We start from the raw sequence: 13,517 nt of genomic DNA, 5'->3' as shown, positions 1-13,517 counted from the left end.
CGGATATTTTGTTTATACGCAGTTGGACTAATTAGACACTCATATTTTTAAAAGGTGAATCTTAATATATCACTCACATGTTATACAAAAATTAACTTGAAATGTGTTGTTGACCTAAATTTAAAGCATAAAACTAACTTTAGAAGAAAATTTATAAAAAAATACTTGTGGTGTTGACTTGGCAAAAATTTTTTAGATCCAAAAGAATGATTTAAACAAAAAAGCTAAGAAATAATACAGTGGTTAAACTTCACTTCAAATATTTGAGAAGCATATATGTGATAAAAGACTTATATCCCAAAGAATCTAAATACCAGATAATGGTGAAGGGGTGATGAAGGCAGCAAACCACCTTGCCATGTATGTACCTATGGAACAGTCCTTCAGGATCTGCACATGTACCCCAGAACCTAAAGTACAATAAAAAAAAAGAAAGAAACTGGGGGGAAAAAAAGAAAGAAATTGAACATCCTAACTTAAAAAAGGAGGGGTTAAAGATTTGAACAACCACTTCATAAAAGAAGCCATATGGATGGAAAATAAGAACAGAAAAAGATGCTCATCATTAGTAATTAGGAAACAAAAATAAAAACAGCAATGAGATATTTATTAGAATGACAAAAATTATAAAGACTGGCCATACTAAATGTTGGCAAAGATATTGAGAAATTATAATTCTAACTGTCATGAATTGGACTTTTACTGTGTCTTTGCAAGGGTCTTCACCTTTCAGTATACATTTGTTTTCTGTGTTTTAATACCGTATTCTGTTTGTGTCTCTTCTCCTCAACACATTAATGCCCCATTCACCATACCCCTAGCCCAAACATCCTTTATTGTTAATAAAAATCTTAACTTGACATCTAACTTTAGATACCTTCCTGATATCCTGATATAGGCTATAGCAAACTTTTTTTTTTTTTTCTACAGAAATCCCTAAGAATTGTTAAGCATAGGTATGTATAAAGTCTTCTGGTCAACCTTTAAAATCAATTAACTTCAGAACAAAATCTCAAATGTCATAATTAGGGTGAATCACTAACAACTGGAAATATCAGTTTTATTTCTTTACTAAATCAAATAAAAAATTAAATTCCCCTCTTAGGTTCCATAAGACAATTCCATGGAATTGTAAACCTTATCCCTAATGTATTTTCTATCCACTAACTGATTTCTTGATATACAGTGATATACAGTGTCTAAAAAGTTTATTTGGCTCCAACTTCAGAAACTAGTTCAGATCTGAATATTTTTCTTTTTATAATGACAATGCTTATATATAAAATGAAAAGCCAGTTCTAATTTACCCTGTATAGTACAACACTATTTCTACTTAGAAGCTGCTACTACTACTACTAATAAATCTTTGCTTTTATCACTCAGTACCTGAGCTTCTTCCTGTTGCTTCTTAAGCTGTTCAAGCATCTGCTGAAATTCGGCCTCTTTTTGTTCTGCTTCTTCCAGAGTGGCCTGATTCTGTTCCTCATAGGCCATGGCCACCACAGCCAGGATTAAATTCACCAAATAAAACGAGCCCAAGAAAATCACCAGCACAAAAAATATCATGTACGTTTTTCCAGCAGCACGTAACGTCTAGGGGAAATGGGGGATAATTCCACCAGTGTTTTAGTATAATGTCTCCAAATAAATATCTGATTACCATACTTAGATAGTCAGTAGACTGATTAGCTATTTAGCATCCAGTTCATTTTAATCAATAATTTGTTGGTATTAATATGCTCAACACACACAAATAATAATCAGATTCTTTGAGCCTTGACTGCTATCTCATTTGATATAAATACATTTTAAATTCATATGTGAGGCCCACCATAACGATTTTATTAGAGTTCATATGCAGAGCAACAATATGACAAGTGAGAGCACTGAACCTTTAAATCCTTTCAGTGGGATTCCACTTGCATTGCAGTCTACCATCTAGAGATGGTAGACCATATACCAACTAGAGATGACTTTTTCTATACTATTTAGAGATGACTTTTGCTTCCCTCCTCTTCTAGCCTCCATTAATAGCTAGAGCTTTAATTTGAAATTTTCACACCAAGATCATTGATTTTTAAAATGTTTTAATGTGTTGCTTATATACCCATAACTGGATTATCAACTCCTCAGAGTCATGAACATTCTTTGAATCCCCATAGTTCTAGAAGAATGCCTTTCACATAAAAAGTTCCCAGCGTACATATATAGGTACTGACTCAATAATAAATTAGGATTCCCTGAACACTTGCTTTATACTAGACACTTCTCTGTATTCCAGAGTGTTATAGAAAGGTTCCTTTCCTCTCCTCTCCCCTCCCCTCCCTTTTCCTCCCTTGCCCTTCCCTCCCCTCCCCTTCCCCTCCTCTCCCCTACCCTCCCTTCCCTTCCCTTCTTCTCTCCCTTCTCTTCCTTTCCCTTCCCTTCCCTTCCTTTCTCTCCCTTTCCCTCCCCTCCCCTCCCCTTTCCTCCCCTCCCTTCCCCCCTCCCTTCCCCTCCCCCCTCCCCTCCCCTCCCCTCCCCTCCCCTTCCCTTCCCTTCACTTCCCTTCCCTTCCCTTCCTTTCCTTCCTCCTCTCCTTTCCTTTCCTTTGCCTTTCTCTTTTTCTTTCTTTCTCTCTTTCTTTTTTTGAGATGGGCTCTTATTCAGTCATCCAGACTGGAGTGCAATGGTATGATCTCAACTCACTGCAGCCTCTGGCTTCTGGGCTTGGGTGATCCTCCCACTTCAGCCCACCATGTAGCTGGGACTACAGGTGCACACCACCACACACATCAAATATTTATATTTTGGTAGAGATGGGGTTTCGCCATGTTGCTCAGGCCAATCTTGAACTTCTGGACTCAGGTGATACACCCACCTCTGCCTCCCAAAGTGCTGGGATTACAGGCATGAGCCACCACACCTGGCCTATGTTTTTCATTTCATATATGTTTATAACAATAAATGTTATGCATGCTCATTTGGAACTTACCAACTGGTAAAGATTCTCCCAGTAGTCTTGAGTCATGAGTCGAAATAGAGACAGGAAAGCCCAGCTAAAGGTGTCAAAGCTTGTGTAGCCATAGTTGGGGTTTCGACCAGCCTTCACACAGATGTATCCTTCTGGACACTGGCTGTAAGAGAGACAAATGGAGGTAGGGTCAGTATAGAAATTACAGCAATTTCAATTGATTTGACTTATAGAAAATTTCAAAACCCAAAGTTGCTGTCTGTGATGAATTGTGTAGCTTTTATTTCCAGAACACTTTAGGTGATTGCTCATCGTGAAACTTATCAGATGAAATTCACTAGGAAAACCAATAGAAAATTTAGATACAAAGAAAGATTAACAGACATTTAGAATGGCAGAGCGCAACCAAATACGTTTGGCTCTGACAACCATTTTTCTATTCTTTACTAAGTGGCAAGAATAAATAATTAAAAATAAAAAGCCAGAAAACAGCTGGAGAGTGGGAAATCAATTAACTATTTCATTAGCCGTTTTGTAGAATTTTCTAAAATAAAGTTGATATTTTAGAACAAATTTTGACTTACAGAAAAAGTATGAAGATAATACAGAGCTTGTATATTCCATGCCCTTTGATATTGACACATTGTTATTGTTTAATTGAGGTGATATCTTGCTATGCTGCCCAGGCTGGTCTCAAACCTCTGTGCTCAAGCAATCTCCTGCCTCAGCCTTCTAATGTACTGGGATTGCAGGTGTGAGCCACTGCATCCAGCCTTAATACATTATTATTGCCTAAAGTTACTATTTTATTCAGATACCCTGTTTTTTTCTTAATGTCCTTTTTATGTTCCAGGATCTCATTCAGGATACATATTACATTTAGTGTTTATGTCTTTTTAGGTTCCTTTTGGCAGTGACAATCTCTCAGAATTTCCTTGTTTTTGATGACCACAATAATTTTGAAGACTATTAGCCAGATATTTGGTAGAATGCCTTTCAACTGGGATTTGTCTAATGTTTGCCTCATGATTATATTGAGGTTATGGATTTTTGGGTGGAAGACTACAGAGGTAAAATATCATTATCATCACATCACATTATGCCAAGTGTACATACTTATTATTGTTAATGTTAACTTTCATCATCTGTCTTAAGGTAGTGTTTGTTAGTGTTTCTATTCCCTTTTCTTCCTTTTCCATACATACTCTTTTGAAATAAAGTCACTGTGTACAGACCACATTTAAAGATCCTGCAGTTACGATCTTAAGGGCAAAGTATGTACAAAAATTATTTGAAATTCTTCTGCACAGGATATTGTCCATTATTCATAATTTACTCATGTATTCAATCATTTCAATTAACATATAGTCATGGATATTTATTTTACATTTTGGGTTATAATTAAATGATATTTCATTTATTTTCTTGCTTGAATTGCTTTATCTTTGGCCATTGGAAACTCAGTTGACACCTTTAACAGTTTGACATACCCCATAGTTGTGGGTTGTTTTTTATTGATTTATTTTTAACACTTCCTTAATTTTAGGCACTATCAGATGCTCCAGACGCATCTTGTATATTTTTTGCTCCAGTCCTAGAAAAGAGGCCTACTTCTTTTTATTGGAAAATGATATTAGTAACCAAGATCTGGGTGCTAGCTTTGTTTATTGCTACTGGGGTGTCATTGCTTCTAGGCCCTCTCAGCTGACAGAACAAAGACACATATGCGTATAATTGCTCATTACTGGTAAACATGCACAATGTTTTCAGGATTGTTAATCTGGAAACAACTTTATCAACTAGCGTATTGTTCCTTTTATTAGTCTTATAGACCCAAAGTTACTTAGGTTTGCATGTTATTACTGCACCTCCTTCAGTGAGGTTGTTTCATATACTGCAATACATTTATATATTTTTGTCAGATTCTCTATTTCTTCATGGGATCCCCAAACCTCACACACACACACAATTTAAATTTGTATACATTAAGATTCTCTCTTTGTGCTATAAAAGTCTGTGAGTTTTAACAGATGCATTATGTTTCATATTCACCATTATAGAATCTTAGAGAATAGGTTCTCACCCTATAAAAAAAATTCCCTTTGCTTCCCTAGATAATCCTTCACCATGAACCCCTGGCAAACACTGATTTTCTTTATCATCTCTATTATTTTGTCTTTTCTAGAATGTCAAGTAATTGAAACCATACGTACATAGCTTTTTGAGGTTGGCTTTTTCTCACTTAGAAATGTGCATTTAACATTCATCAATAACTGTTTATATCATCATAGCTCATTTATTTTTAATTGCTAAGTAATATTTTAGTATATGGTCATAACAATTTATTTATATAACTACTGAAGTACATCTTTGTTGCTTCCAATTTTGGATCATTATGAATACAGCTGCTATAAATATTCACATGCAGGTTTTTTACTGTAGACATAAGTTTTCAAATTGGTCAGTGAACTACCTAGTAGTGTAGTTGTTGGATCATATGGTAAGACTATGTTTATTTTGTAAGAAACTGCCAAACTGTCTTCCACAGCAGTTGTCTAGTTTTGCATTCCCACCAGCAAAGAACAAGAGTTCCTGTTGTTCTGCATCCTCATCGGAAGTCAGTATTGCCAGAAACATTTTTCGGTCATTCTAATAGGTGTACAGTGGTAACTCATTGTTGTTTAGTTTGCAGCTCCCTGATGACAAATAATGTTGAGCACCTTTTTACCTACTTAATAGGCAACTGTAGTATATAGTTGTTTGCGGTATCTTCAGATCTTTTGCCAGTTTTAAATTGGGCCATTTGTCTTCCTGTTGTTGAGTGTTTAGAGTTCTTTAGATAATCTGGACACTGGCTTGTTGTTTTGTTTTGTTTTGTTTTGTGACAGAGTATGACCCTGTTGTCCAGCCCATAGTGCAGTGGCCTGATCATGGCTCACAGCAGCCTCAACCTCCCAGGCTCACTTAATCCTCCTGCCTCAGCCTGCTGACTAGCTGGTACCACAGGAACACTACGCCACACCTGGCTAATTTCATTTTTACTTTTTGTAGAAACAGGGTCTCCCTATGCTACCCAGGCCAGTCTCAAACTCTTGGGTTCAATTGATCTTCCCCGCTCAGCTTCCCAAGGTGCTGGATTACAGGCATGAGCTACTGCTCCTGGCCCGTTTTTTTTTTTAAATCAGATATATGTTTTGCAAATATTACCTCCCAGTTGGTGGCTTGTCTTTTCATTATCTTAAGAATGTCTTTGTAGAGAAGAGCTTTTTGATTTTAATAAAATATAAATCATTTATTTCTTTAATGGAATGTGCCAGTTAAATACAAAATGGTTTTGTATTTAAAACTCATCACCAATGGCTGGGCGCAGTGGCTCATGCCTGTAATCCCAGCATATTCAGAGGCTGAGGCAGATGAATCATTTGCGATCAGGGTCCCACTAATTCCACATTATGTTGTACAATTATTTCATTATATATTATAATATAATAATAATAGAAATAAAGTACACAATAAATATAACGTGCTTGAATCATCCTGAAATCATTCTCCACCACCACCCTTGGCCCGCAGAAAAATAGTCTTCCACAAAACAGTCCCTAGTACCACAAAGGCTAGGGACTGCTGATGTAAGTTACTTAAGCCATAATAAGTATTCATTAAAGGGAACAGATTGGCCGGGTGCGGTGGCTCAAGCCTGTAATCCCAGCACTTTGGGAGGCCGAGGTGGGTGGATCACGAGGTCAAGAGATCGAGACCATCCTGGTCAACATGGTGAAACTCTGTCTCTACTAAAAAAAAACGCAAAAAATTAGCTAGGCATGGTGGCGCGTGCCTGTAAATCCCAGCTACTCAGGAGGCTGAGGCAGGAGAATTGCCTGAACCCGGGAGGCAGAGGTTGCCGTGAGCCGAGATTGCGCCATTGCACTCCAGCCTGAGTAACAAGAGCGAAACTCCGCCTCAAAAAAAAAAAAAAAGGGGGGGGGGAACAGATTATTATGGTTTAGCCGGAATAAAGTATGCAGTAACCAACTTTATCCCAAATTTTATCTGGGCTTTTATGTTAATCAACATCATAATAAATCATAGTTAACATGCAATTCAATAAATTATTTTCTTTTCTTTTTTTTAAGATAGTGTGTTTGTTATTTTATTTATAAAAACTTTTGGGGATAGGATCTTGCTTTGTCATCCAGGCTGGAGTGCAGTGGTGCAATCTCGGCTCACTACAACCTCCACCTTTCAGGTTTAAGAGATTATTTTACCTCAGTCTCCAGAGTAGCTGAGATTACAGGCATGCATCAATCACCACACCCCAGCTAATTTTTGTATTTTTTAGTTGAGACAGGGTTTCACCATGTTGGCCTGGCTGGTCTAGAACTCCTGGCTTCAAGTGATCTGCCTGCTTCAGCCTCCCAAAGTGCTGAGATTACAGGAGTGAGCCCCCGCACCGAGCCATTTTTCAGAGACAGCCTGTTGCCTAAGCTGGAGTGCAGTGGAGTGATTATAGCTCCTTGCAGTTTGGAATTCCTGGGCTCAAGCAATCCTCCTACTTCAGCCCCCTGAGTAGTTAGGACTACATGTGTGCATCACAATGCCTGGCTAGGTTTTTCTTTTCTTCTTCTTTCTCTTCCTCTTCTTCTTCTTCTTCATTTTTTTTTCTTTTGTAGAGACTGTCTAGCTTTGTTGTCCAGGCTGGTACATATAATAAGTTCTTACAGTTGTCCATGTGTTAGTTCAAATACTTTATGTGTATTAAATAATTAGGCATCACAACAGTTAAAGGTACAGAGTATTACTCTCCCCATTTTAAAGATGAGTAAACTAAGGTACAGAGAGAGCTTAGGACACTTTTCCAAGGTCAAAGAGCTCATAAATGATGGAGTTAGGATTTGAACCCAGGTGTACATGAACTCTAGAACCTATGCTCTTCCCTACTACAGTCACATAATAAAGGGTAGGAAACCTGTCAGGCAAAAAAAAAAAAAAAATCCCCAAAGTTCTATTTATGTGACTAGCATACATTTTCATTAACACTCGTAGATTTTTATGGCTATACCAGTTTCCCTTTTTAAAAGATGAATCAAAATATATTTAAGTTCCATGTCCTAAGAGTTACTTACTATTGCTATCTCTTGGCTTTTAAAAAATTCTCTATTTTGGGTTAAAATTAACTTACAATACTAGGGAAAATATTTAACGGTTAGAGACTAACACCATGACTAAGATATCACAGTACCTTTTATTGTAAAATGTTTTTTTTTTTTTTTTTTTTTTTTTTTGAGACGGAGTTTCGCTCTTGTTACCCAGGCCGGAGTGCAATGGCGCGATCTCGGCTCACCACAACCTCCGCCTCCTGGGTTCAGGCAATTCTCCTGCCTCAGCCTCCTGAGTAGCGGGGATTACAGGCACGCGCCACCATGCCCAGCTAACTTTTTGTATTTTTAGTAGAGATGGGGTTTCACCATGTTGACCAGGATGGTCTCGATCTCTTGACCTCGTGATCCACCCGCCTCGGCCTCCCAAAGAGCTGGGATTACAGGCGTGAGCCACCGCGCCCGGCCTGTATTCTGGATCTTTTCCAGTCACAACAAAACTCATCCCATTGATACATACATACATCAACATAAATGTGCCCATCTCATGTTCCTTCCTGTGTTTCCTAAACGGGTCTGATGGGTTTACAGCAAAGACAGACTCTGGACCTTCACACATTGGAACATTAATTTAAGAACATCTTCACTGTGAAATTCTGGGGAAACGTCTTCACAAAGGGATGATTTTTATGGCTGTGAGTTAAGGACCAGTGGCAATCCAGTAAGGCAGACAAGACACTTCCTAGGTAGGCAGCGCCACTCTTTCTTGCATACATGTAAAGCTACACGTATTACCATGTAGATATTTACCTATCTACTTTTTTCCTCACAAAGAGTTCTATACTATGTATGTATGTATGTATGTATACATACATATATATATATTTCTTACCCTGCATCTGAGCCATTTCCACAGAGTAAAGGGTCCTTTTGCCCATCCAAAACATAAAAGTGACCTGTCAATACAAAAGAAAACCATTTTATTTCATATTAGGAATAAATCAGAGTCTGACTATTTCAGTTATTTACAAAGGTCGCTGTACACCCACAGTCTCAACTATTTATAGTTGAAAACTCATTCAGCAATGCTAAGGTTAACATAATGTGGCAATACTTCTTACTGTCATCTCCAATGTAATCCTTCCAGTTAAATGTGCTCATTGTTACATTAACAAATGTCCCATTTGAATCCATTGTGCCATTAAAGTAGGAAGTGGTGTTGATTTCAAAAGCAGAATCACTTGGGGGCCACTGCAAACATTTATTCCTCAGGTTGCCCATGAACAGCTGCAGCCCAATGAGAGCAAACACGCTCAGACAGAACACAGTTAGGATCATGACGTCAGAAAGCTTCTTCACCGACTGGATCAGGGCCCCCACAATGGTCTTTAAACCTGAAGAGAGAGAACTGTGGTCATCTGAGGAAAAGTGCTAGAAATCATGATTTCTTAATAGTCACACACATTCTCTTTCCCTCATAAATGATTATTTGGCTATTTAGACTCCAAAGCTGTATGGATAGCTTGATGATTTGGGAAACAGATGAAAAGCAGATTTTACACATGAACAGTGAGCTTTCTGGAAATTCAATATGTAGATTTAACTATTCAGTCAGGAAGTTTTGTTTGCGTGGTTTTACATGATGAACAAGCGTACAGAAAATCTTGGAGTTATTTTTTATTTCAGATGTTGTGTTTCATGAAGCTATTTTCCACCAATCCATTCTTTATTCTAACCTCCAAGCAGTAGTAATTCAAAGGAGAAAAGAATTTTAAGATAAATCTTATGCCATATGCATGCTCCTCAATAATAATTTTTTCTCCTTTGTCACAGGAGATCCATTTTTAAACTAGATCTGCAGTGGACAGTAAAATCCAAATCAGTTAGTAAAGCCATGGTAGCGAAAAAAGAAAAAAAAGAGGGAGAGAAAGCAAGAGGCCAAAATTAGCATGTTTTGTAGATGTCTCATGCAATTTTCTGTTAAACTCAAAGGCTGATTTTATAAATAAGCATGTGATTTCTAAAATTTTAGAAACTAAGTTGACACTGAAACATCACTTGGCATTATTGAATGGGATGAACTGCAATAATAAGCAACAAGGCTAATGATACAAGTCATTATGAATTGATTTCAAACTTAATAGTTAAAGTCAGCCTCGGTGTTTAACCTAGCTCTCACCTGGAATGACTGAAATTGTTTTCAATGCTCGGAGAACTCTGAATGTTCTCAACGCTGAGACATTGCCCAGGTCCACAAACTCTGTCACATATCTGTAATAGGGGAGTTCACACACAAACACAATAACACACAAGAAAAGTTGGAGATATAAGGGGCCTACTACCTTATACCAGTTTCTTCTTACCTGGAATTACAGAAATAGTTTTCAGAGCTCTCAAGACTCTGAAAGTTCGAAGGGCTGAAACATTGCCTAGGCTTACAAATTCTGTTACATACCTGCAGAATTAAATCAGAGTTACTGATAGTTTTGGCAAAATTTATCCTAAATAAGGAGTTAATGCTGGGTTTGGCACCTAGAGCCCCACGAGTTTAACAAATAGATTTTTTATAGACCTCAGGGTGCCATATGCTGAAAGTTGCTTTTAAGAAACAAAATTGTGTTACTTATTTCAATGCAATTTTTATGAATATGAGCACATTTGTTTGCAAAACCAAATCAAAGTACAGTTGTTGCTATTAAATTGTAGTCAGTGAATAACTTCATTTTGATGAAGAGAAACACTACATGACATAAAGGTAATCCCATTTATTGATCATTTACCAGATATATTTACATTGCAATATGTATTCTAATACGTATTCTCAAAATACACAATGCATATAGTTAATCTGGTTAACAAGAAAGGTCTACATTTAATATATGTCACAACAACCTGGTTTGTGCTATGACTATTTTCATTCCTTTGTGTTTATCAAATTTTCAAAATTACTCACGCCATCATGATGACACTGAAATCCAGCCAGTTCCATGGATCACGAAGAAATGTAAAATCTTCTAAGCAAAACCCTCTTGCCAAGATTTTTATAAGTGACTCAAAGGTATAGATTCCAGTGAATGTGTACCTAAGAAAAACATTCAAGCCAAAATTAACAATTCTGTTTGAACTGTTAAAATAGATGTTTTCAATCATAGCAAATCCTATCCTTTTGTGGGTTTTCAATTCATTAAAATATTTTTCCTTATTTCTATTTACCAAAGAATCTGTTAGTTTAATTAGTCTTACAGCCTGAGTAAAAAGTTAGACTGAGGAGAAAATATATTCTCTAGGAATCTAATCTTGTTTAATCATTTGGGTTTTAGAATAATAGTTTCATGTATCTTATGGATAATTATCAAGTTTGACCTTCTAGTGCAGCAGTGTCTGACAGAAATGTAATGCAAGCCACAAATGTAATATTCAACTTCCTAGTAGCAAGTGAAAAGATGAGAAGAAGCAAGTAAACTTAATTTTTATACTGCATTTTATTTTAACCAATATATCTAAAATATGAAAATTTAACGATTAAGATTATCCAGATTTCAAGGTTCTGTAGCCACACATGGCTTCCTCATTGGACAGTACAACTTTAGAGGCAACATAGCTTGGATTCATTTACTTAAATAATAAAATATTTTATTCAAGTTTCTTAATGAGTAGACTTATTTTGGGGGCTATTTTACATATCTACCATAGAAAACACTTCTTTTTTTTTTAATTTTTAAGAATCATGGAGAGTTATAAACCTCCCCCCATCTCTCTCTGTCTTCCTCTCTTTCTCCCTCCCCATCATGTGTGCATGTGTGTGTGTGTGCATGTGCATGAGTGTGCTGTACAGGTATGTGTTCGTGTGTGTGTGTGTATATTATCACAAGAAATGTTTTAATTCACTAGGATTTTATATGCGTGTGTTTGCACAATTACCAAAACACAGGGATCAGCAAGTTCTTAAATCCAACCTTGCATCAGCTCTGTCTTTATGCAATTAGGCTAAATCATTTAAACTTTGCTTAAATTCAATTTTCAGCCTCCAAAATGGTGGAAGACTTTTCTATTTGCTGTTTAATGTCATGAATACATGACATTATTTTTCTAGTCCTCTTTTCTTTGAGTCTTAACAAAGTAACTTATTGCTGTTTTCGGTTTTTTCTCCCAAAAATAGTTGAGTACTTGTTTTTCAACATTATGTTCTTTAAAGGTACAATTTAAATTTATTTTTCAGAGTACTTTACCCAAGCCATAAAGATTTGATTTACTCACATTAAATTCGTTAGCTTTTCCAGACTACCAGCATTTTATATATGAAAAATGTTAGGATCATTATTTTTGAAATGTTTTCTGCACAAATTTCTTTCATATGAGGGAACAAAGACATCAAGGATAATTTATGCAGATATCTTCAAATCTAGTTTTCTCAAGTACATTCCCTTCCTTTTCTCTCCCTAACAATTCGATTGATCTCATAAGTAATATTTGCTATCTTTACTTATTATGAAGTAGCTGACTATTAGGAAGAGATATATTTTACAACACAAAGCTTATCTTTACTGTTTGGATTGTTGTGTAACACACATAATCCCCATGGTATTTCTGCTTGTAGAGCTAGCTGGCCTTTTAAAAGGTCTGGAAACACAGCACATGTACGTTCTGTTTATTATATTAGTCGTTAGTGCCCTGTGGTTTATGCTGAGGCAATTCTGTGTTATCTATAAAGTTAGTAGGAATAAGATTAAAGACCCCATTTTTGTTCTTGATCTTGGAAAATTAATAAAATATGTGGGTACATTTGCAATGTATGAGAAATGCTCAAGTTGTCCATGGAAGAGAGTCCTAGAGCTTATTGAGACAGAGCTCTACACAGAATAGGTATTCAAAAATGCTTATTAGTAACTAGGTCAGGCAGGTGAGTGGGAGTCAGGGGACCTTTATCGTTCTTGGCTATGCCCTCACTAGGCTCCTAATCATGCCTTCAATTCTGTCCATATCACAGGTTTTTGTTCCTGAAACTTTGATGTCTATAGAAGTGCCTTGCCTTACATAACACTCCCCTCACTATGCAATATAGTTCTCAAGTCATTTGTGTATATCACATCTTTGTACAGGGACGGTGTCAATTAACAATGACTTCGGTTTTCATCTCAGAACTGAGTTATCTTCTCTTTCACTGAAACCCAGTTTGGGGATAGTAACCACTACTATTTTGATGTTTTCCTGCTGGCTTGCTTTCAAGTAACTGAAGATAATTGACCAGGAAACCTGTGCAAAGTTTTCCAGCTGAATGATGCAACTCAAAAACTTTCTAAAGCTAAGACTGCCTTCATAACAGGTATAATCATCTCTAAGTTAATACTCTTTCTTTAGAAAGAGAGGTCTACATACTCAATTGCCTTTTTTTTTTTTTTTTTTTTTTTTTTAAAGACAGTCTTGCTCTGTCTCCCAGACTGGATTGCAGTGCTGCGATCTGGGATCAC

The 13,517-nt window shown here is 36.7% G+C and overlaps 1 protein-coding gene across 8 annotated transcripts in view; it reads right to left on the bottom strand.

Annotated features, from left to right (window-relative positions):
* Positions 1–13,517, bottom strand: part of SCN3A (sodium voltage-gated channel alpha subunit 3) — a 113,150-nt gene that overhangs the window by 62,913 nt on the left and 36,720 nt on the right. For 5 of the 8 annotated variants that reach the window (XM_078327469.1, XM_054258318.2, XM_078327471.1 and 2 more), the window contains 6 exons: positions 11,003–11,131; positions 10,229–10,320; positions 9,171–9,443; positions 8,942–9,005; positions 2,975–3,116; positions 1,387–1,593 (listed from right to left, as the gene is read on the bottom strand). In XM_078327469.1, the coding sequence (XP_078183595.1) occupies positions 1,387–1,593; positions 2,975–3,116; positions 8,942–9,005; positions 9,171–9,443; positions 10,229–10,320; positions 11,003–11,131 (907 nt within the window). Of the gene's footprint in view, positions 1–1,386; positions 1,594–2,974; positions 3,117–8,941; positions 9,006–9,170; positions 9,444–10,228; positions 10,321–10,412; positions 10,505–11,002; positions 11,132–13,517 lie in introns of all 8 variants that reach the window. The other 3 variants (XM_078327470.1, XM_078327472.1, XM_078327476.1) reach the window with 1 other exon arrangement.

This window comes from Callithrix jacchus, chromosome 6, assembly GCF_049354715.1.
Source record: "Callithrix jacchus isolate 240 chromosome 6, calJac240_pri, whole genome shotgun sequence".
NCBI lineage: Eukaryota > Metazoa > Chordata > Mammalia > Primates > Cebidae > Callithrix > Callithrix jacchus.
This window is presented reverse-complemented; position numbering and strand designations above follow the sequence as displayed.